Genomic DNA, 23,172 nt, shown 5'->3' on the forward strand with positions numbered 1-23,172 from the left:
TTTTTTAGCATTGCACTGCAGTGGGGATTTCTTGACTGGGAGAATGAGAGGCACAAACTGCAAGACTGCAAACCCAGATGGACAGTACAAAGACACAGAGGAAGAGCTCATTTATTAGCAAACTTTAAGCAAGACCAACCCTTAATAAGTGGTGCTAACAGAATATTTGCTCTTTCCCTAAAGCCCGGGCCCAAATCCCACCTGTGAGGGCCAGCTCTGCCTCACCATCAAAGACCTGGGTAGCCCAGCACAGCTCTGCAATGCTGCCTGCTCCTTCCAGGCACTGGAAGGGAAAGAGATGTGTATCAACAGCACGACACATACTTAATTGCCTTCCTACAGGAAGCTGCACTTTGTAGAAGATGCTGATTCTCTGAAGCCATTAAAATGACAGATGGGGAATTCCTAGGAGGAGTTTGATTACTGATTTCACAAGCCCAGGAACTGTGGGCTCTTCAAGCTGGCTCAAGATGTTTTAGCAGGTGACAACACCATCACAGCAACCCAGACACAGTCACGCCTCAGCTTCCTGAGGCTGGCCAGGGCTGTGCCGTGACACATGGTGTGCTACACTGGACCCAGAGGGAATTCTGCTCTGAGTAGGGCTCATGGCAGGGCTGGTTCCAGCAGGAACCTACGCCTGCAATTGGCCAGGCTCATCCCTCCAGGCACTGCTCCAAAAATAGGTTGGCCCAAAATAGAACTGTGGGAATCCCTGCCTGAAATCGAGCTTCAGAAAACACAAATATTGACGATGTCCCAGTGGGACAAACGCTCTCTTTGAAGTCTGTGTCCTCAGGCACCAAATGTGTAAGTCTCTCTGGATAGGAAAGTTACCCAAACAGGTCATATATGTGGTCACGTGTCTGTTATGCTGTAGGGTTTCCATTCTGCAGCACTTCTTAAAAAATATAAATTGAAATGTAAGTAAGGAGGAACAAGCAAACCACCCCACTTTCATATCACACTGTACCACAGCTATTATTGGCTCAGGTCAGGAGAGGGATAAGGAATGCTCCAAAAAACGGTTTTATGTCGTCTTTATTTAAACAAAATATGCAAGTGGAAGCAGAGGTTTCACATTCCTTTTTGCTAAGCAAGTTTATGCCTTTTACATTGGATAATACAGGCTCTTACATTACACACTGCAGTTTCACACCCTCCAGAACCCAACACTGATGCCAAACAAGCCAGCATGGTGGGCTGGGAGTACAGCACTCACAGAAACTACCAGAGGAGACAGGCACATCAAACTGTTCCTAAGCATCTTACACTTTACAGCTGGATCACTGCAGACTGAGAGAATTACACCATCACAGACCCATTACAAACATTAGAGCAGGCAACAGATAGGAGAGAGTAAAAAAATAAAGGTTCACAACATCCTCAATTGACTGAAAGCTAATTGCTGTGGCATGCTGTGGGTGTTACTGATGTCTGTGGAGGCACACACTGAAGTCACCTCCAGAGTTTCTGAGAGTCTTTCAATCCTGATAAGACTTCACAAGGAGCCACATGAGGATCACAGTAATCAGGACAACCATGAAGTTGAGGCAAATTTCTCGTGTGGAACGTTCCATTTTTTGGGAGTAATGAGGAGAGAGCAGAGGTCAGCAGGCAGAACAAAAGGGAAAACTCCGGTGACTTGCTTGGATGTGCCCTTGAGCTCAGCCTTCAAGTCACAGGCTCTTAAAAAAAAAAAAAAAAGTAAAGGAGCTTTTTATGTCAGTCTAAATAAGTGTTGTTTCAGTCAATAAGCACTGGGGTGCTAAGAAGTAAAAACCATTTTTGGCAGCTTATCACCTTCTTTAATTTCCAGCAAGGACATTCCCAGTGTTGCCCCAAAATACAGTACACAGGGGTGAGCAATCTTTGGAAATCAATGCTGCTTACTGCAAGTATTTTCAAAGAAATAATGCCCAAGACCCATTTAACACATTCAACAAGTATACATTGTAAATATACTACTGTTGAGAGTTTTTAAATTCCCATATTTCTAGGTGTATTGTTTTTTAAAAAATAAGTGCAAACTATTATTTTATAGAGAAAGATTAATAAATCTGAATTATTTTTTATTACTAAAAGTACAGGGAGAACCTAAGGTTAGACATTTTAATTTCTGAAGAGCTTCACATATTTTGTGAGTCATTTCCACAGATGAAATAGTATTTTCTCAATAAACTTTTGCCTTTCCTGAAATCTCAAGGAAAAATTGAATTGAGAAATGCTAAAAGTCTCATATTTCAAAAATCCCATTCAAGTTGTACTCATAAACTTTTCTGTTGGTTATTGCTTTTATTTACTTTATGACAGCAATTTTTGAATTTTATATTATTTTGGAGTTCATGCAGAGAAAAGAGAATACTTTATCACAAATATCATGCACTGATCTCTGCATGCCATGTAAATAAAATAGGAACCCTTAAAAAAATGAAACATTAAGTCTAGACAAAGAGTTTCAGTTACGCAACCAGATTAGGCTGTAACATCTCTGGTGCAAATTAGAAGCCTTAGGACCATACCAGCATGAAGACAGAGAGTTTCAATTGAAATTACTTTAATTTGCAGATTAAATATTAAAAGTCTAATGCATGCAGTTAACAAATTCTTACATTTTCAAGTTGTTTTGCCAGCCTTCTATGTCCTTGCACATGAGAGAATCTGACCTAATAATTGAGCCAGTTCTTTTACCTTGAGGGGGTAAATGGAGCCCAGTGGTTCTGCCTCTGGACTTTGGGTCACTGCAGATAATTTTTCCCTCCAAGCTTCTGATTATCTCCCACCCAGTCTGGATGCTCTGTCCCTGCGTGAGAACTAAAGTAGGCTGAGGGTGGAGACCAACAAGTGCATTGGCAATCCAGGTGCTGACATCACCCCCCCCAAATATTTTTAAAGGGCTAAGCTGGGCTGCAAATTTGGTTAAGGCTGTTTGTGCAGTGGGCTCTGTGGGCAGATTTGCTTCTTTTGCCAAGGTGCTGTACAAACAGCAGAGCTGTGTGCATCCCTTGGTAGTCAATTGGATCTGATAGAGAATTTCATACAATCATAGAATGGTTTTGGTTGGAAGGAACCTTAAAAATTATCTAGTTCCAACTCCCCTGCTATGGACAGGTACACCTTCCACTAGACCAGGTTGCTCAGAGCCCCATCCAATCTGGTCTTGAACACTTCTGGGAACTGGGGCACCCAGCTTCTCTGGGCAAGCGTTCCAGTGTTTCATCACCCTCACAGTGAAGAATTTCTTCCTAATATCTAATCTAAACCTACTCTTTGAACTGGAAGCCATTCCCCCATGTTCTGTCACTACATTCTTTCCTTTGGCCTGTTGGTGTCTTCCCCAGTGCGGAGAAAGGGAAAGAAAGCCACTTGAAGAATTCTGTGTGCAGACCTAAGGATCTCAAGACCATTTCCAGGATACAGAGCCTGTCTACATATCTATCTTTCTGAGTATAGTACAGCTGTTGCTGTTCCACATACCTACAGTCTGCACAGCTTCTTGAGTTCACATGCATTTAAAAGAGAGTGAATAGGGAGCAAAATATACTTTTCATTTCAATACAAGTAACTGAAACAGGATAATTTCCTGGACAGAAAATTTGGAACTAGTTTGTGCTGAAAAGTACAAAACATTTCTTTAAAGAACTGTTAACACTCTTACATGCTCTTCCTCCATTGAATTTCAGTGCTGGTGTGAATGCTTCACCTACCTGAGCATACAGAGAAGTATTTCTGGCACGATGCAGTGTTTCACCCCAGAAAGACACTGATGGCTGTAAACATGAACAAGAAGAAGTGGCTATTTGCTCCCTTTGAATTGACACAGCAGGGTGAGTTGGAATGGACTGGGAGCAGACAGTGCCATGGGTTTCCCCCTACTTGGAAAATACAAATATTTCCACTGAAGTCAGAGGGTCACTTCTGAAATACGGTACTGCCAGAGTGGTGGGGGGATCCTGCTCAGGTTTAAGTGTGTAAGGCTAGCCACAACACTGACCTTATTCTCACTGCCAATCACTGTGTGATACATAGCATGCAGATAATTTATTGATTCTGATGCCTTTTGTATATTTATATTCAGGCATGCTGGGACATACTTTAGCTCAGAGTATCCAAGCTTGTTTGTCACCATCCCCCTCCCTTTGCTCCCAGGTTTCTCCCTCTGCACCATCCCTGGCACTCACATCACAGGACGATGGCCTGGTGAGCGAGGCCAGCTGGCTGGAAACCTACCCGGTGGAAAACACAACAAAACAAATAGCTGTGGGTAACCAGGGGGGTGGAGGGGAGTGTTGCTTGGGTTTTGCTGGATGATCTCCCTAAATAGTCTTCCCACGGGATCAGTGGAGGTAGGAGGGGGATCGGAACAGTAGAAGATTTCCTTTTCATTGGTTTGGCTGCCTTGCCACTGCCCTCCTACACAACCAGGCAGCACGTTCAGAAAAGCCAGTGTGCTGCGTGGGAGCCTTGTGCTAAAGTACACAGATCAAACAGCAAAGGCTTTAACCCTTGCCTCATTCAGGAGTTACATGCCTAAGTAGGTTTGCAGGGTCCTGTTACAATGCTTGTTCTGCTGAGCCATCCTTTTAGGGAAAACTTGGGCAAACATCCCACACTTACAGGGATTTGGGAAATCCAGGTTGAAAATGCTCCTTTTAGCCAGAGGGAAGCAAGATTATGACTACCATGAGCCTACCCTAGACTAGTTCCTCTTTTGGGATGTTCTGAAGCAGAAATCTGTGGATTTCTCATGCTATACCTCATCTACTTCACCTTGAATCACATAAATCTTCACCAGAGAAAAGGTGAAACATTTGAATGCCATTCATGCTAATTACTGAATGTTACACAGCACTGCCCAAATATTCCCCTTGGGCTATGGAAACCTTGGGATTTATTTTACTCTCTGCTAACAGAAAACTCAGAAGTGTATTTTTTAACCTAGAACCCATCAGCTCTGGTCCCCATGCTCAGGTCCCCTTCGCTTCCACAGTGACAGAGCTCCTTCTCCTCTGTCCCAGTTCATCTCCTTCTTCTTTAATGTCCTACATGACAGCTAGAAAATTTCCCTTCTTCAAAGAAGGGAAACAGCACTATAAATGTCACTAATCACAATGAACACAATTCATACAATAAACACTCTAACTCACCTCTATAGATGTTAGCAGAGATCATAGAGACTACAAACAGGCTGCATTTATGGCTGACTCTTGCTCATTCCATGAGTAATTCTAGATCAGGCAACTTGTTAATAGTTGAGCTTTACCTATATATGACATATGTACACACAGACATACACACAGAGACTTGTGGGGAAAAAAAAAAAAAAAAGGGCTTAGCACTAGGTCAAATAAACATCCGTGAGGTGGAATTTCCCTGAATGCTAACTGTGAATCCGACCAGTGTCTGAACATCTGACTTCAACTCACCACAGATTAGAGTTTGTGATTGCCAGAGGGTGAAACTTCTGCCCCCTCCACCCAACCTCAACCTCACCCCCCACAAGAAAAACCCCACTTATTCCTGCTCTTTATGAAAAAGCATAAAGACCTTAAAGGCTGTTTCTTTAAAAAGTTGATCTATTTATCCAAGTGGTTTAATACTGATTAGGAAAGCAGAAAGGAGAGAAGAAAATGAATGTAGTGATTTTATTTGAAATGCTAATCCAGAGGTTTAGATACAGTGTTGAATATTTTTCTCATTGTCACTTTTTCTCCTTTTTCTGACAGATCTGGATGTTCTCAGCTTTCATGTGGCCATGCCAAAGTTCCATTTTCATGCCTCGCGTACTCAAACTTAAGGCTCCAGTCTATATTTAAAGTTGCTGTGACTATCTCACGTTCTTCCCAACCTACTAATCAAGTACCATATAATCTTTCAAAGCCATTCTTACACAGTTAGAGGATATCGTCCTCATTTTTGCTCTTGGCATTACCTTTCTTACCAATTGCAGCATATGTATGTATAAGTATGGGCCATGAGTCACACAGGTGTTTACAATTGTTGCCAGCATAATTCCTCGTTCTCTGTCAGAGCTCATTTCTTTTTATAATATTTTCTTCTTACAACATTTTTATTAGGTTTTGGGTGTTGTTTCATTAACTTTAGACTTCAGAAGATGCTCCTTTCCAACATTTTCAACTGGACAAATGTTACAATACTGTGAGACAAACTACAATTCTCTGTGGCAATGTACTTAGGCCAATAAAAGACCATGTGCAACCCTGAACACAGAGGGGAAAGAAGAAAACTTGAAATTACTTCTAAAGCACCAGAAATGAGAGGTAAGATAAGAAGGATAAAGAAAAGGAGGCCTTAATTTTAAACTTTTATAGCTGGCTGTCTCAAAAAAAATTAAATGTCAGGTCACAAGTGAAGAAAACATCAATTCTCCCTCAACAGCGGTGACCCAGTCACTCCAGGGACAATCAAGCAGTGAACAGCATTAGGAGATTAAATATCATAGATGGAATTATGCAAAAAATGCTGTTGAAAGACAAAAATGGGTGTATTTTACATCTTGGGTCCCATATTCTTACATCTTACTTGTTCTGAATGGAGTTGAATTCTGGGACACAGCCTTCGTCTTTCACAGAAAACCATTAAAAACCAACTACTCCCCGTGATGCTAAATGTCAGACCTTGAAGTTAATGAGTTTCTCCAGGAAGATAACTAAAGGCTGGTAGGGAACTCATGGCTATGCACTGGGATATGCTATCGCTGCACTTGCTTGTCCAGACAGTACTGGCAGAAGCTATGGAGAGGGTTTTGAGCTTAAATGCTTGTAAATTTAAGCAATCAGGATCAAGGTCACAGACATGCAAATTACTGAGGCCACACTCTTCCATACCACCTTAAAAGGTGCTGCCAGACAGAGCTGCATTTGAGCAGACAGAGTAGGCAGGAGCATGTTAAATCCCTGGGAATATGAACCCCTCCATTAGCAACATCCTCAGAAGCACAGTAGCTGTGACCTTTGCCACATCTGTCTTCCAATAAATGCCATTTGTGAGGTTTACTCTAGCACAGAGTGAGGCATCTGTGCACATACAGCCTGGTTTGATCTCTTCCATGGAAAGAAGTGAGTCTTCAATAAAATATGTCCTGGCACCGTGAAGAAATACAATTTTTATCTCTGTGAACAACAATATCAGCACTACTGGTATGTGACAAGCTTTCAACTTAACCCATACAGCTGTTGTGTGAGCTCTCACATCTCTGAAGTCACTTACAAGGCAGCCTGTAACGCCCCCCCTGAGCAGGAGCTTTGCCTTTAGTTACCAAGTAGCCACCAGCTGTTGTGCCAACACACCCTGGTACTTCCAGCCAACAGTGTTTGTGTGGGTTTGCAGGGCTGTGGGCTGATGAACCTGCCTCTGAAGTCTCCCAGCCCTGCTCTGCTGCAACATGCAAACCACAGGGCTGCCCTTACCCTGGGTGTGCTGTGTGGCTCCCCTGCCTCTGTCATGTTTATCACGCAACAGCAAACACAGATGCCATGGAGCACGTGCTGCATTTCAAGAGAGCAGCACTATTTCTCCTCAGGCAGACAACATCCTTCCCAAACCCTCACGACAAAGCTGTGGCAGCCACAGGGGAGTGTTAAACACCCCTGGCTGGCTATAAGAATACAAAGAGGTGTGTGCTCCAGAGGGGTGATGGGGGCTGTCCTGAAGGACTGGCACTGCTGAAGAAGAATGTGGCAGGGGAGCAGCCTGTGCATGCAAAATCCGAAAGGAGTGGAGGGCACCACTCTCTGCACCTGGGAAACAAATCCTTTGACAGTCCCACCTGTGTCCAACAGACAGTCTCACCTGAATCCAAGAAAGGAAAAACCCTGGAATTCTGACTGAACCTTGGCCAAAGTGGGTCCTCAAATACCACTCTAAGAAGCAAGAAATTCTGGGTATGCCCTACTTGTTAGTACAAGCTTTCATTCCCTCCCATTCTCACTGCTTTACAAACACCAACAGCAAATTCTTTTGACAAAACAGTGCACATGGTTCAATGAAAAAAAAAAAAAAACCAACAAACCAAACCAAAAAACACCATCATGGGACCTTGCCCTCAGCCAGGAGATCATGAGGAGATCATCAGGAAGTAATTATCAGCTGTAGGCTGGTATTTTATATAGTCCAGCATCCACAGTAAGAAGACAGAGATCTCACTCCTGGGAACATGGAAAGGAACTGTCCTTCCCTAGGAACACTCAGAGAAGCATGTGAACAGAACCAGCAAGCTGAAGCCTTAGCCTGGAACCTGTCTTGGGGGAAAAAAGGAAAAAAGAAAACCAAACCAAACTTCAAACAAACAAAGAAACCATCCCAAAAAAACCCCAAACCCCACCAAGAAAAACAAATAGAAAGCAACTGCCTGGCTTCTGGAATTATGGAGCTCAGAGGTATATAGCAAGCCACACACTTTCATCCAGAACTCAAGAAAAAGAAGTGTGGGGGTCTACAAAAAAGAATGTGTGGGGTGAGCTCTGGGTCCAGCTCAGGACTGGTAGAGAGGAAACCATACTAATCTGGGTATCTGTATTAGAAGCAGGAATATTGTTGAATTTAAATAACCATTAAAGCTTATCTCTATAAATGCTTCATGGTGTGAGCCCTGGTAAAGCACAGTTTAGCACTCACCGTCAATTAGATTTTTTTTTGGTAGATTTTACAGTAGTCTCAGTTTGTGGATGCTGTAGATAAGAGCCCTCAGAAACGCCTGGAACAGGGGGAAGCCAACAGGCCTGGAAGACCTAATGCTTCTGCAAGATTTCAGTGTTCTCTACAAATATAAATGTATATGATGAATAGATAAACTGCCACTAAACAGGACCTAAAACATCTCTTCTGGCCCATCACTACCTCAAACATCCCTTGCAGGAAAGTTGACACACATTTCAGTACTATCCATTGAGAAAATCCAAAGCCAGTGTTATTTAGCAAGAAAAGCTCATGAAGGATCTCATCCTTCTCTCACTGAATTCCAGAGGAATCTTGCTATGGGTTTTAGCAGGGGCTGAGCAGAACCCAAAGCATTGGGTTGCACTGCTTTGTGTTCATTAGGAAAAACAGAGCTAAAAAAGGCTGGATTGACTTGGTGGGGGGGGAAGGCAGGAGCAGATCCTCTCTCAGCACAGATTCACCCTTCATTTTTGAGGTGTTTATACACAGCCAAAGAGAGTCAAGAGGTCTCTAATGATTTTCTAATCACAGCAGTCATTGACCCCGTGTGAGTGGGATGAAATCTAATATAAAGCTTGACTCAAGAAAATGCAGACCAGAGTTTTGTCACAACTAATGAAAATAAATTATTATTCTTTCTTGGAGCAATGTACTTCTATGGAATTTTATGGAATAAATGAAAAGTAAAACACAGCTACTCTCAACAATTCAGTAACCCCTTCCTTCTCCAGGACCCAGATGACTGCTCCAGGCTATGAAATGCACCTGAAAAAACTTTTGAGACTGTCAGGATTTAATCCAGAAAAAAGTCTGAACAGCCAAATTAGGGGAACAGTCCAAAAAAGCACCCTCAGCCTGGGCCCCAACAGTGCTTCTTCTTTCCTCTTACTTAGTCAAAATCCACATCTATTATAATCACTCTCCCAGTCTGTTTTGATGGGCATATGTTCTGAGTCTTGGAAAGACAAGTACTAAGAGTGAACAATACCTTTTAACAGAACTACTGACCAATAATGTATTGGGAGCAAAGTCTTTTAACACCAGATAACTGCATCACTAAGGTTAAGCTTTCTCCATTGTTTGAGATAAATGTTCTTTGCCCTCTTTTTGTCTTAGTAATCACAGTTTGTGCATCACTGATGAATAGTAAACCTGCTTTTTGCTTTCTGCAAAATCAATTCACACATCTCTTGGTGAGCAGATGGAGGCTTCCTTACCTGAGGGTGTACAACTGCAGAGAGGAGCAAGTGAGAAGCACACAGACACCCACTCTTACACCCACAAACTTCAGTGTTATGTGGCTAAGGGGCAAATCTGGGATCCATTCCCTGCTCAGCTATCATACCTTTTCTTCCCTTCCTCTATTAATACATTAACTTTCATTCCCTGCCCTAGAAGAGGAAACTCCTTGTTTTGCCCTCTCAGGGCCTGGTTAGGCAGCTGCTAATAGCAATCCTGTGCATTACCAAACCAGCTGTCAGCATGACTCTCTTTGGATCAGGTCAGCAGTGAAGCTGACCTGCCAGTGTGCACTCAGTGTTTATGGCAGATGGAGCTGGGCACACCACCTTCCCTTCACCCTTGGGTATGCTACCCATTTTGCACAGTGCAAACACTTCATAGGTGCTTACAAGATGCTCTGCTTGAAAGTGCTGTGTTGAAAGCATTGGCTCAATGCACCTCTGGCATCTGCCCCTCTGAAGTATGTTCCAGTTCTTCTTTATTGGAAAACAAGTTATCTGCCATCTTCCAGACCTTTCTGCATCACAGGAGACGCTTTCCAGGTAGGTAGTCTGGCTAAGCTGTGGACGAGAATTAATTCCTACCCATTGCAGAACACAATCTAGTGTGTGCCCAGGTGGCCAAGAAGGCCAATGGCATCCTGGCCTGGATCAGCACTGGTGTGGCCAGCAGGAGCAGGGCAGTGACCGTCCCCCTGCACTCAGCACTGGTGAGGCCACAGCTCCAATCCTGTGTTCAGTTCTGGGCCCCTCACTGCAAGAAAGACATTGAGGGGCTGGAGCATGTCCAGAGAAGGGCAACGGAGCTGGGGAAGGGTCTGGAGCACAAGTCCTGTGAGGAGCAGCTGAGGGAGCTGGGGGTGTTCAGCCTGGAGAAAAGGAGGCTCAGGGGGACCTTACTGCTCTCTACAGCTTCCTGAAGGGAGGCTGCAACCAGGTGGGGTTGGTCTCTTCTTCCAGGTAATAAGCAATAGAACAAGAGGAAATGGCCTCAAGTTGTACTGGGGAGGTTTAGATTTTATTGGGAAAAAATTCTTCACTGAAAGGATTACCAAGCATTGGAACAGGCTGCCCAGGAAAGTGGTGGAGTTGTCATGCCTGGAGGTGTTAAAAAAATGTGTAGATATGTCACCAGGGGTTGGAGTGACATGGTTTAGTGGTGAACACAGCAGTGCTGGGTTAACAGTTGGATTCAGTGACCTTAGAGGTCTTTTCCAACCTAAATGATTCTATGATTATAACTCTTCCCTGGAAGAGAGAGTCAGGGGTGCAAGTTGGTGCATTCTTTGGCTTGATTTGATAATATTAACAAGATTAGTACTTTGCCCGTAGGACCTACACAACCATCTGACACCTAATAGACTGCTCAGGCTGGATGACATGACACTGACCTGTGTCAACCCTGGATAATAGAAGTATCTCTTAATCCAGCAGGAACAGCCAGGGAGCCACACTCATCCTCTGCAGAGCTCCTGTGGGGCTTGTTATGCTTTTGGAGCGAAGCAGAAATCTGTGCCAGGTCAGAGAAGAAACTTGTTATTCCAGGAAGCATTAGAGGAATGTTGCTTCATTAGATTGAGCTAAAGTTCAGTTTTTCTACCCTGACACACTGATAAGGGTTGAAGTTGTTGAAGATTACCTCGGCAATAAGGGCATGAGAACCTTGCTAGCCTGTGTTGTTTTGTATGTGCAATCCTCATCGTAATAAGAAGTTATTGGTTCTGTGCCAATTATCTTCTGAAGTTTGCCAGCATGTGGCTTGTGTATGACGAGCCTGAGAGAACAGAAGGTGCTAAGGAAATGTCAGCCAAGGAGTAATGGAGGAGTGTGTATGGTATACAGAGGGGGCAGGATGCATGGGATACCCTGAGCCAAGGAGCCTGCCTGATCCCCACCCCCAGAGGCGTAACTGCATGCCTTTGCTTCTTACTGTCCCCCAAACCATTTGAATTGGAAGAAAATGAAGGTCTTGCCCTGTGAGTGCTCTCAAGAAATGCAGTATATTAAACTTGGTTGTAGAGAAAAGTGGCCAAGCAGAGTCCCATAAAAAAATTCAGGGAAACTGGTAAAAGACAAGTCATAATGATTTAGAAAATGCTCTCGGTCCCCAAGTACTTACAGTGAGGTTGGCAGGACTCAGAGACCACATCCAGTTAGAACAGGGCTGAACACAGCTGGAGACAGATGTAGGGCACAGAGCTTTCTGCATCCAGCAACAAATATCTTTGAGCATGACTGACCCCACCATCAGTTTTCACTTGGTCGGCAGTGGCACCAGAATGGGATTTAATGTGATTAATGGCCAAGGCTGGTGCTTCTGGCTTTACTGTACTAACCAGGCATAACAGAGCTGGTTTAGAAATGTCAGGGAAATACATCTTATTTTGAGCAGAAAACTGCGAATAAAAACATGACTGTATAAATAAATGGGTTTTACCAGCTAACCTTAAAATCCCTTCTTCAGCTGAAATTCAGACAATTACAGATTTAAAAATGAAGTAGGCAAGAGCACAAAATTCCCATCCCAGTTTCATTAATAAGAGATTGTTTCTAAAATCAAGTTATTTGGGTTATCAGGTTATATTCCCTCGCAACAGTGCTCTGTTCTTCAATCCATAACCACTCAGCTCAGACCCAGGTTATCGTAATTGTCCAAGCTATGAATTTCATAAACACCTCTGGCACTTTAGCAGGTTGATGCCTGTAAAATAACCATAATCTCAGCAAGAAATATTGCTGATCCTACCTATAAATCCAACCTTGGATTTGGGTTGCAATCTCGTTAGTGCATGTCTTGTCCAAAACTCATCACAGAGGACATGCAGGGGGTGATGAGTTCTCTGACCAACCTTCTGAGTGCACAACAGAGACAAAAATTGCAGCCATCTGCCTGCAGCATCCCCAGCGCCCACCCTGAGGGACTTTATAATGTATGTGGTACCTACCCATGGAGCCCTGTCCCCATGGAGGAAGAAAATTTGTTCTTCTGAAATCAGATCCAGCATCCATGTGAATGTCTGTCACACTCACTGCTCTGTATTTTGTATTCCCTTTCTGTTGTGTTTTATTCAGAAGTTTCAGATTCCCATTGCAGGCTATCAGGTTGCACATAGCAAGTGAGAAAAAAGGTGTGTTGTATTATTTGATCTCAGTCCCACCAGGTTTATCACAGACACAAAAGTATCCCCCGTAGGCAGCAAGGCCTTTTACTGAACAATGCACAAGTTGCCACACTTCACACATGGCTAGGTGCAAATCCTAATTTACTGGGTTGCTGAAAATTTAGCTAAGCTCCAGTTTGAAAAAAAAAGAAAAAAGATGTGAGAGGATTCACCTACCCATAAATTTGGCAGGACTGTGTCTCTGCTGGTCCTTGTCTTTTCAGCAAAGCATCCAGGCACACAGGAGGAGTGGAGGGCTCTGCTCCCCTCTAAAATCCCAGAGATCCCCCTCTTTGCCATACAGATCACCCCACCTCCGTGCTTTCCACTAGTCCCAAAGGTACCTTTTGTCCACCCAGGACCCACAGGCTGAGCCCCACAGAGGCACATGCCCAAGCATGGCTTCTGCAGCATGTTACTGGCACAGTCTGGACATGATCATCCCATCTTAAGAGGGAAGAGAGCTATAGGTAGGGCAGCTGGGTCATACAGGCAAATAATGGCCCTGGTTTTATTCAGTAACACAAGCACAGCTGTGCAGGGCTAACACTGTGCCAGGCTGGTCAGCCTCAGCGTAGCCTGACATGCCCTCGCTCCTGTCCCTTACCCAGCTCTCCAAGCCTCCTCCGAGATCTCACAAGGTACACCTTGTTAGAACTTCATTTAAGTTCTTTTGGGCTGAGATTAAAAGCAAAGTGTTAAACTGAGCCTGGGAGAGGAGCAGCAGCTCTGGGACTCCTGACAAAGGGGATCCATGCTATTAACAGTGTCACAAGGGAACAGCTGTCCCACTTACAGTCCATGAAATATTTCTGAAATAAACTTCTGGAATGTGATAAGAAGGTCTGATAGGATGTCACCTCCTGGAATTAATGAAGCACTAGTACTGTAAGGTCATAGTCTCGTGGCCCTCATCTGCTGCTTGGATTTGTACAACGGAGGCACGTAGTGGAAAAGTCCCTTGTGCTAAGGGCCATTCAGGCACAGGATTAGCCATGACCACATGTGCAGCCCTGGAAGGAGGTGCCAAACCCAAGCAGGTCTCATGACTCAGAAGGAAAGACATAGGCTTGTCATCTCTGGGGAATTCATTAGGCACTTGACTGCCCCTGGCCTTTGTGCATCCATGCAGACTACAAGAACATTCCCTCACGAAGCTGGACTGTGGATCTGTCCAGCCTCTCATGTTGATGTTTGATATCCACTTCCCAGGGGAGGAAGAGATGAGGCCCACAGCCAAGGCATCTGGAGCTGCACAAGGTGGAGCACGGCACCCCAGGCAGCAGCGCTGGGCTGAGCACTGACGGAGCAGCACGGCACCGATGCTGCTGCACCCACGCTGTGAGCGCAGCACCCCAACACAGGCGGCTGTTCAGGAGCTCCAGTGTCACTGCAGTGCCCTCTGGAAGCAGCATGCAAACGGGACCCAGGGGAATTGCCCAGTGCCCATGGAGCCTATGCTATGATCTCACGGTGCTGTAAAAGTCAAAGGCAAGTCAGGGAACTTTAGAGACTTCCCAAACTATGGGAATCTTATGGTATTTTCCTGCTTACATTCTAGGTACACTAATCAATGCATATCGGAGGAGGTGAATCATTAATAGCTACCCTCCTAATTTCAGGTGTTTCTAAAGGGTAGTGTGCTATACAGGTGGGAATTGCTGATAGGAGGCACAGGAATATCCTGGTTTCTGCCATAGAAAGGTATTGCAAGCAGAGTGGCAACCCCTAATTTCTCACCAGCTTTTCAGCCTAGCTAGCACATTATAACCTAAAATCAGCTTGGTGACAGGAAGGCAGGAAGAGGAGGCAGGCCCATGTGCTTCAGGTCCACGTGCTACTCATGCTTCATAATTTCCTCATTCTGCATAATCCCAGTGACCAGGAAATGTGAGGAGTATTAAATTAGCTGCATTGGGATTTGTATGCACCTTTGCCCATTAGGAATATTCCCTGAAAATTTCTGGTAAAGACTTATTTTAATACTTTTTTTTTTTTGCTAAAAAGTATTTAAGCTAAGAAAGCCTGGAGAAAATCACTGACACTTGAACACTTGAGTGACATTTTAAAATGCCTCTTCTCTCGTCTTCCTCTTGATAGGACCGGGGAAGAATTAGTCACAGTTTATTTCTCACTATCTTTCCTGAGAACAGTTCATTGATGTGATGAATTTATATAAGTTCATCTGATCTGTAAATACTGTACTATTTCTTAGTTTTCCTATAATATGTTCCTGGACACATGTGAGAATTTCAGTAGAAAAGCAGTTAATGTTTACTGCAAATTGTAGCTGCAGTGAGCTCAGGGAGAAACAGCACAGCTGGCAAAACAACATCCCTTTAGGGCCTGATTTAAATTCCAGGAAATCCAGAGAGACTCTGTCATGTTTTTAGTTCAAGCAATACTTATTCTGTCCATATCTTGGACCTTTCACACTCTTGTGAATATTGGATGGACTTGCAAGACAAGCTACTGCAAAAAATTGAAAATATCTTCAGTTCTACTTATTTCATTTGGACAAAAGATTCTTTGAAAAAAATGTTGGGTGTTTCATTCAAGAGAGAGAAAGAGGAAAGGCTGAAAATATTACTTATACAAAAAAAAAAAGAAAAGGTTGGGGTTTTTTTCCATTCAAAAGCATTATTTGTTTACTTTATAGACAGCAAATCCTCTTCTTTCAATTTCAAAGCTGAGGATCACTAAAGACCAAGCTAGTCTTTCCATTTGAAAAAGGGCACACTGGAAAGCTCTTAGCTGTAAGTAGTTCATGGACAATGAAACTATAGCATTGAATCTTTTTTATTCCTGGATAAACCCAGAGGAGAGAACAGGGGAAAAAAGATGAAAAAGGCATATACAGAAAGCCAGCATGGTTTTATTTTTTGCTCACCTGTCTGTATGATGAAAACTTAGGTGCACGCAGCAAAAGCACAACTTCAGCCAGACAAGGCCAATCTTTCTGAGATGCCCCAGCAGTCAGTGGAGAGAAAGGCCAAACTCAGCATCTCTGGAGACCCTTCTGTGGGATGTCAGCCAGTGCAGGCCACTGTGGACAGCAGGTGGGTGCTGGGGCAGATTTCTGCCTTGGTCCCAACCACCCCTTGTGGGGAGGGTTTAACCTGCATCCCCAGGAATGGGGATGAGCCTTCCTGAGCCAACCTCATGAGATCAGTGCCAATCCCTTCACACGAGGACAAGTATCCCTGCATGTCCAGCACCTTCAAGGAAGAGCTGTGCTGCAGTTCAGCTCTACGCGGTACCAGGACAGCTTTGGTGGTATCTGCAGAGGCCAAAAAGCTCAAGAAGAAATTCCTGCTGAAGGACTGGGGCAGCTTTTCTGTAATACAGCTTGAGTTCTCCACCTTTCACAGGCCACCTGCTTCAGTCTCAGGTGGAGACGAATAGAGAAAAAGCAGCTGTGTAGATATGTATGAGCACAAGGTATTTGCATTTCTTTCTACCATAGCCCAAAGAACCAGATAACTTCTTTTGCTGTTCTTGGAGATGGAGAAGAAGCAGAAAAAATATTTTCATTACTAGACACCATTAAGGATGCCAAAATAACCCTCATCTATTATAAGCATTTTATTCCAATACAAACCTGAGAACAGAAAGAACATGGCCATAGCACAAGATGCTCTCAGCAAGGAGGAAAGGGAGTCTAGATGTGAAGCCTGGAGTTCATGCAGGATTCACCACTAACCCCTTTACTGTAACTGAAATAAAATGGCTTAAAAATTGCAATCCAAACCCAGCCAGGATCAGTCTCACTTGGCAAAGTTATACATTTGAAAATATTTGTATTGTTCATATACTTTATGTCTGTAAATATCTTCTGTAACAATCTAGGAAAGTTGGGGGTTTTTAAAGTCTATTTCAAATATTATTTTTTCAAAAAGAAACATACCAACCACAAATTCCCTGCTCTTGCTCTAGGTAGCAAGATTTCCCTGTTGGTACAGTGACTTTTTATGATTCTGAATATGGGTCTTTTACCAGACCTTTGGAGCTTATCATTCCTGTGAAGAGATAATCTGAAGGCCTTGGTGTTTATGAACAGGCAAAGGTCAAATTCCAATGGTTGACAGAGGGTTGAAAGCTAATCTTCATAGACACTGAATTTCAAGCAGAGTTTGCCTCTTCAGTCATTAGTCCTTGCTGCAGCAGCACCTGAAGAATTCTTTACAGCTCACAGTTCTATACAGCCACACCAGCCCTGTTCCAACGCAGTCCTGAGGCCTGGCAGGTTTCCTGGGATGAGCTGTGTGGTCTGCAGCAACCAAGGCACAATGTACAGCCAGAGCCTGCTGTTGACAACGTGGCCAAGGCAACATCACGCCACGGCTGCCATGGGTCTGGGGCTCCAAAGCTCCCCCCCCAGCTATCCCTGGAATGTGCATCCATCCCTGCCACAGGACACCTGTTGGCTCTTGCTTCAAAATCTCATTAAGGACTGGCTGGTCATTATCTCATCCAGAAGGACTTGTTTGGATGAATTATTTCTACAGTGAGGATCCTGCAGTATAATGTTTCAGCTGAAGTTTGGTGCTCTTATTCTTCCCAGCATGGAAATCAAGAAAACAAATGGAGAAGGATTAGGAGAACTAGATAACCCTTCACTGAGGGCACTGGTTAAATAATCCACTGTCACCTTCAGTCCTTGTCTGACTACTAAGAGGCAATCCCAAAATGGATACAGCTGATGGAATCAAAGTAAGCAACAAAACCACAAAAACCTCGTAAGTGTTCTTGGCGTGAAAAAAAAAAAAAACCAACCTCTTCACATACAAGTAAAATGTTGTAAGACATTTAAATAAGTGCCTTAGTTATGCAGTGGAAGGAATGTGGGTGTGCAGTTACCTTGCTGAGTGCTTGCAGCCCAGCTGGCACTGCCTTAACTGCAGGGCCTCCTGCAAGCTACACGCCAATTTGGAACTGAAGGGAGACAGGACAGGGAAGGAAAAACTCACCAGTGCCACTGGCTCTTAGATCCCAACCTCTTTGTTTGCCTAGTGACAAAAAAGTGACAATACAATAAATGTACAACTCGGGGGGTGGGGGGTGTCCATTCCCTCCACCCCAGCCTGGCTGGGTGCCGAGCTCCCTGCAGGAGAGGAGCCACACTGCAGCATCCCAACAAGTGCTTAAGTGCATGTTTAGCTGTTTATGAGTCAGCTGCTGATTTCAGAATAGCTCTTCTCACTCAGAGTTGAGTGCACTTGAGGATCTTTGCTGAATCAGGCCACAGGCAAATTGTTATGCAGGCATGTTATATTCAAATGGTGATGCCCTTAATGAAAAAATCTATCTAGTCTTGTTCCAGCCATTTGAGATTTTGTCACTGACCAATAGAGGACCTTTCTGTAGTCCAAGAAATGTAATGAAAATGCCAATACTGCTGAAGTGTAACCAGTTTCAGCTTTTTAGAAGCTTTCCATTCCATTAACCAGAAGCCACATGTTCAGGCTTGAGTACATGAAGTCCAGTACATGAGTCCAGTACATGAAATGGTAATGTCAGATACCTAACCCTTGCTCTGTGTGTAGCAGGGTGACACCATGTACCATGGCCTACGAAGGGAGAGACCATGGCCCCATGTTCCTGCAGTCTGTTCCCACATATTCAGCCAAGATAGACTAAGGACACTTTGTACCTCAGTTACTGTCCCTATTTTCCCCAAATCCAAGTCCCTATTATCCCATGAACCTTCTTCGATGCCGCATTTTACAGCACTGGGTGAAAAATATCCCCCACAAGCTGTACTGGGAGAAGTAAACCTGGTCTTCCCTAGGCTGAGGGAACTGATTCCAGGTCTTTCATTTCCCATGTGAATGCTGTAGTTATTTCTCATTACACTCCAGGCAAGCAGTTGTCACAACAAATCACCCGTGCCACCATTTAATTTAGTGAGGACCCTGTTCCTGGAGGCATGGGGACATGGGTGCAGAGACCAATATATGGTCCAAGAGAACCAGGTCCAAGAGAACCACCTCTGGAGACCTCTGAGTGAGCTGTGATGCCAACCCATGCTCCTTGTTCAGACCCTGGAGCCAAACATTGGAGCATGACGAGTGTGGGCAACATGCAGGAACATACTGCTGTTTGGCTTGAATCATTTGACAGGATACATTGGATCTGGGTTGATTCAGTTCTGTCTCAGTCCCTTTTCAGATCCCAATGATCATTACCACAGCTAGCCTGACAGGATTCATTTTGGGATCACTGGCCGTCTTCCCACAGGTCTTCAATGTCATTATTTGCTCAGAGTCTCGTCCTGGTGGTGGGTCAGTAAAGGAAGGTGTTGCCCTTTGGACCACTGTTTTGCCTGTTGTAGCTTTGGTACCTGCTGGAGGATGTCAGAAGTCAGCCAAAGTGAGGGCAAAGTACACCATAAAGACATATAGAGAAAAGGCTCCCAGGAATCCTCAATAAGCCTCAAAAATCTGCAGCCAGGCTGGCCTTGCTAGAATCAGGAGGTTGAACTTACTACCAAAAAATTATGATGGTTTCTAATTGATTTAGCCCCTGCTTGTTGCTGTTAATGTGGTCCTTTTGATTCTATTTTGCATTTGATTTTTGGGGGTGCTTTTAATTGCTGCGATGTCTTTTTCAGTACCGTGCTCTTTAACACCTCATTTGTAGAAGTGCATGTCCTTGCAGAGGGAGTATTGGTTGGGTTGCTCCACATAGGTACAGTGTAGACAAAACAGAGGCCTGACAGCTATAGAAGAGACATGTACTTCTATAACATTAGTAAGAGCTTGCCTTCAACCTACTACACTAAAATAGGGCAATTACCAACTGCATGCAAGTATTTTGTAACATTTTGTGATGGCATCGGTAGGCACAATTTTTCAAAAGCATGTGAGCTAGGTAATCATCAAAGGGGCAATGACAGCTGTAGTTACACATCGGAGGTATCCCAGTAAAAAAAGTTTCCAGAGAAAGGAGAAGCGTAGGGGCATAGAAATAGATGGGATAAGAGCTGTTGGCAAGACAATAGAAAGTAGCACAAGTGGCATCAGGAACAGAGGACACCTCCTGCCCCTGTTTGGAGAGGGTCAGTAGCATGAAAACATAAGGCATCAACAAGGAAAATCAGAGAAGAAAGATACCACCTGTGCTCTGAGTTGTCTTTCTGATGAACTCTCAGTACCCCAGTGATTATGAATGACCAGGACTGTAGCCAGCAGTGCAAACTCTTATCTCTGTGGTGTCATACACTCCCAGTTAATTTATGACTGTCAGAGACTAAGACTGTTCTCTATGTAGTGGCAGTGCTTAATATGGTGCAAGAAATACCCATTTGCAAGTGTGTTGCTAATGAATAAATTTAGCGGACGATTTCATTTTAGAATTAAGTTGGTATGACTTGCCAGTCTTCCAAATCCATGGTCTTGAGCAGCCTGGAGCATATAATGAAAGATATATTCAGTTACATAGGCAGGACCTACCCAAGCTGTAGCTGTATCTTGTGTCAGCTAATATGTAAGTACAATTTTATTCCCACATTAACAGCTGCAGTATAGCCAAGGGCTACTTATGAACTTAACAGTGATTTTGTTGCTGCCTTTTGAATTAGGACGTGGAAACCAGAACGTTTGCTTGAAAGGTGAAACACAAATTGCTGGGTGAGGAGGTCATTTGCCTAATGGCTTTGCACCTCAAGACTCCTATTTTCAAGCACTTCTAACTACAGTATATGCACATACAATTTTCAGTTTAAGTGGAGTATTCCTGTTTGCTAATATGCTTCCTCATGCTGGTGCTGCAAGGGGGACTTCAAAAGCACTGTGAAAATCATTATGAATCACAAGACTTGACACATTTGTACCAACTGAAAACTGAAGTTCTTAAAGATTTAGCCTGGATTTTTATTGATAATAGGACCCCAAACATGTCAGAACTTTGAATCTGTTTCAACAAGGGCAAGGAATTAAATCAGTCCACTGACTCAGTTGCAGTATTGGGGAAAGGGCTCAGACTCACAATTAAGAGATCTCTCTTTCATTTCAGGTTCAGCTAACCTTCAGTCTTTTCTGTCAAGAGCTCACTGATCAGTCTCCAGACACTTCCCTGCTTATCAAGCTTATCTGAAAATCTCCTTTTGGTGTATTCTTCCCTTCTCATTGTCTGCAATCAAGCATGGATGTTTTTTTCAGGATCAGTATGAGCTCAATTCTGATAAAGATGTTCTGGTCTTGGTTCCTCCACCAAGGTGGCTGTAAATAACTGCAGCCCATCTGCCTTTGTAATGAAAAGGATGAAGAGGAACGTGATTTGGAAAAGATGCTGTGCCTATTTACAAGGCCAGCTCGAGCTATAATTAGGCAGTGCTCAACTGGATGTAAAGGAGGTCCCTGAGCTGTAATGTAATACTTGTGTGGAACAAATGAGTAGAAACAAATTTGTAATGCCAGACCCAAAAACTGGATAAAATATGGAATAAAACTGAGCAGATGAAAGGGGAGAAGAAAATGCGGGATTAAAATCTACACTGGATTTTTCTACCCACATTTTACACCAAACCTTCTTTTTAGCCTACAAATTAACTCCCTGTATGTCTAAATGATCCATCCCAGAAAGAAAGAGAGGCAAGAGCACAGACAGGGGAGAGCACTAGACAAGCTGCAACTATTTTTTAAATCTCATTAACTATTTAGCTCAGGATGTGTAAATAAAATGCATCCCTCAACTGTACTGCTGTCTTGTATCTGCCAGACCTTCTGAGGGCTCATGGCACCTCCCCAGCCAGGGAGAAGTCTCCCTGATAGCATATGGAGCAAAACCACATTTGGTAAAAATGGGGATGAACCAAAAGGACAGTTATTGGAAGCTAGATGAACCCACAGAATCACAGAATATTCTGAGCAGGAAGGGACCCAGAAGGGCCATCAAGTCCAGCTCAGAAGTGAATGGCCCATAGGGGGATCGAACCCACAACCTTGGCGCTATTGGCACCATGCTCTAACCAACCCCATCTGTTTTATCTTGCTGATTCAACATACTGCAAGTTTCTGACCTCATATTGATTTCTGATTTTAGTGGAGATGGTGTTTATAAGAACCAATTGTAACTTGACCTACTTATGCTTTCCAGGTCTAAGAATAGCGTGTTTGGGCTGCTGCTGCCTGCCAGGACTGGCAGCTGAGTCTCAGATCACTATCAAACATACTTGAAAGGGTGTTTTCCACTTAAGAAAGATGCCTTTTGCCTTTTTTAGGTTTCACTTATTGATAGGGGTAAAAAATACTAATTTCAAAGTATTTGTGACCTAAAATCAGCCTTGCAAGAAGTCGCCCTCCCTGTCCCTGCAGCAGCACTCGGCAGCACTCAGCCCACCTCTTTGTGGTGCTCAGGACTCAGCTGTTCCTGGTTCACTGCAGGCTGCACCAGGCCCTAATTTTACACCTGTCTTTCCATTACCCTATTCTGCATTTTCCACTTCATTTTAACATATTTTTTCCTAAGATCAAATATACTCATGAGTTTCTGTGACAGCCAAATATCTTTGATTTTTTTCTACTTTTATTTCTGATTTTAATTTTTTCCTACTTTTAGGATTATAGAGCACCCTCTAGGTAAGAGCTGTCAGATTTCTCTCCCTGAGAAACATTTGTATTTTACAAAAATGAAACTGAAAAATAATCAATTACAAGTATTAGAAGTATTAGAAGTTGTGGGGAAGGCAGAGAGGGTGTGGAATAAGGCTTGAATTTTAATTTTAAAGAAAGCAAAGGAGGAACCTCCACTACCTCTTCACTGAAGGGTGATGAAGTCCATGCAAATCCCTGGGTGCATTTCACAGGTGTGGAATAAGGCTTGAATTTTAATTTTAAAGAAAGCAAAGGAGGAACCTCCACTACCTCTTCACTGAAGGGTGGTGAAGTCCATGCAAATCCCTGGGTGCGTTTCACAGGGAGAGAGAGGGAGGCCAAAAAGCAGCAGCAGGCATGTCCCTGGCTCTGTGCCCTGCTATGCCAGGCAGGCTGCAGTGCTGCCCCAGTGCTGCCATGGCTGTAGCATCCTGACTGTGGGGCTGGCTGGACTCTTGCCAGATTGCCCAGCCCTGGCATGCCCTTCCCAGGGCA

At 43.8% G+C, this 23,172-nt stretch overlaps 1 protein-coding gene across 2 annotated transcripts; it reads right to left on the minus strand.

Moving 5' to 3' along the window:
- Positions 1-1,049: 1,049 nt before the first annotated feature.
- Positions 1,050-23,132, minus strand: SLN (sarcolipin). 2 transcript variants are annotated; one of them, XM_053970801.1, is made up of 2 exons: positions 22,948-23,132; positions 1,050-1,688 (listed from the first exon to the last, which is right to left on the minus strand). In XM_053970801.1, the coding sequence occupies exon 2, from the start codon at positions 1,578-1,580 to the stop codon at positions 1,485-1,487; it is 96 nt and encodes a 31-aa protein (XP_053826776.1). In that variant the 5' UTR covers positions 1,581-1,688; positions 22,948-23,132; the 3' UTR covers positions 1,050-1,484. The 2 variants fall into 2 exon arrangements, with proteins under 2 accessions (XP_053826776.1, XP_053826777.1); XM_053970802.1 differs by lacking the exon at positions 22,948-23,132 and adding an exon at positions 2,692-2,765.
- Positions 23,133-23,172: the final 40 nt, after the last annotated feature.

This window comes from Vidua macroura, chromosome 2, assembly GCF_024509145.1.
Source record: "Vidua macroura isolate BioBank_ID:100142 chromosome 2, ASM2450914v1, whole genome shotgun sequence".
NCBI classification, from domain to species: domain Eukaryota; kingdom Metazoa; phylum Chordata; class Aves; order Passeriformes; family Viduidae; genus Vidua; species Vidua macroura.

Bases quoted from the DNA above. Each gene is read 5' to 3' on its own strand.
- SLN (XM_053970801.1), bottom strand. From the start codon at position 1,580: ATGGAACGTTCCACACGAGAAATTTGCCTCAACTTCATGGTTGTCCTG.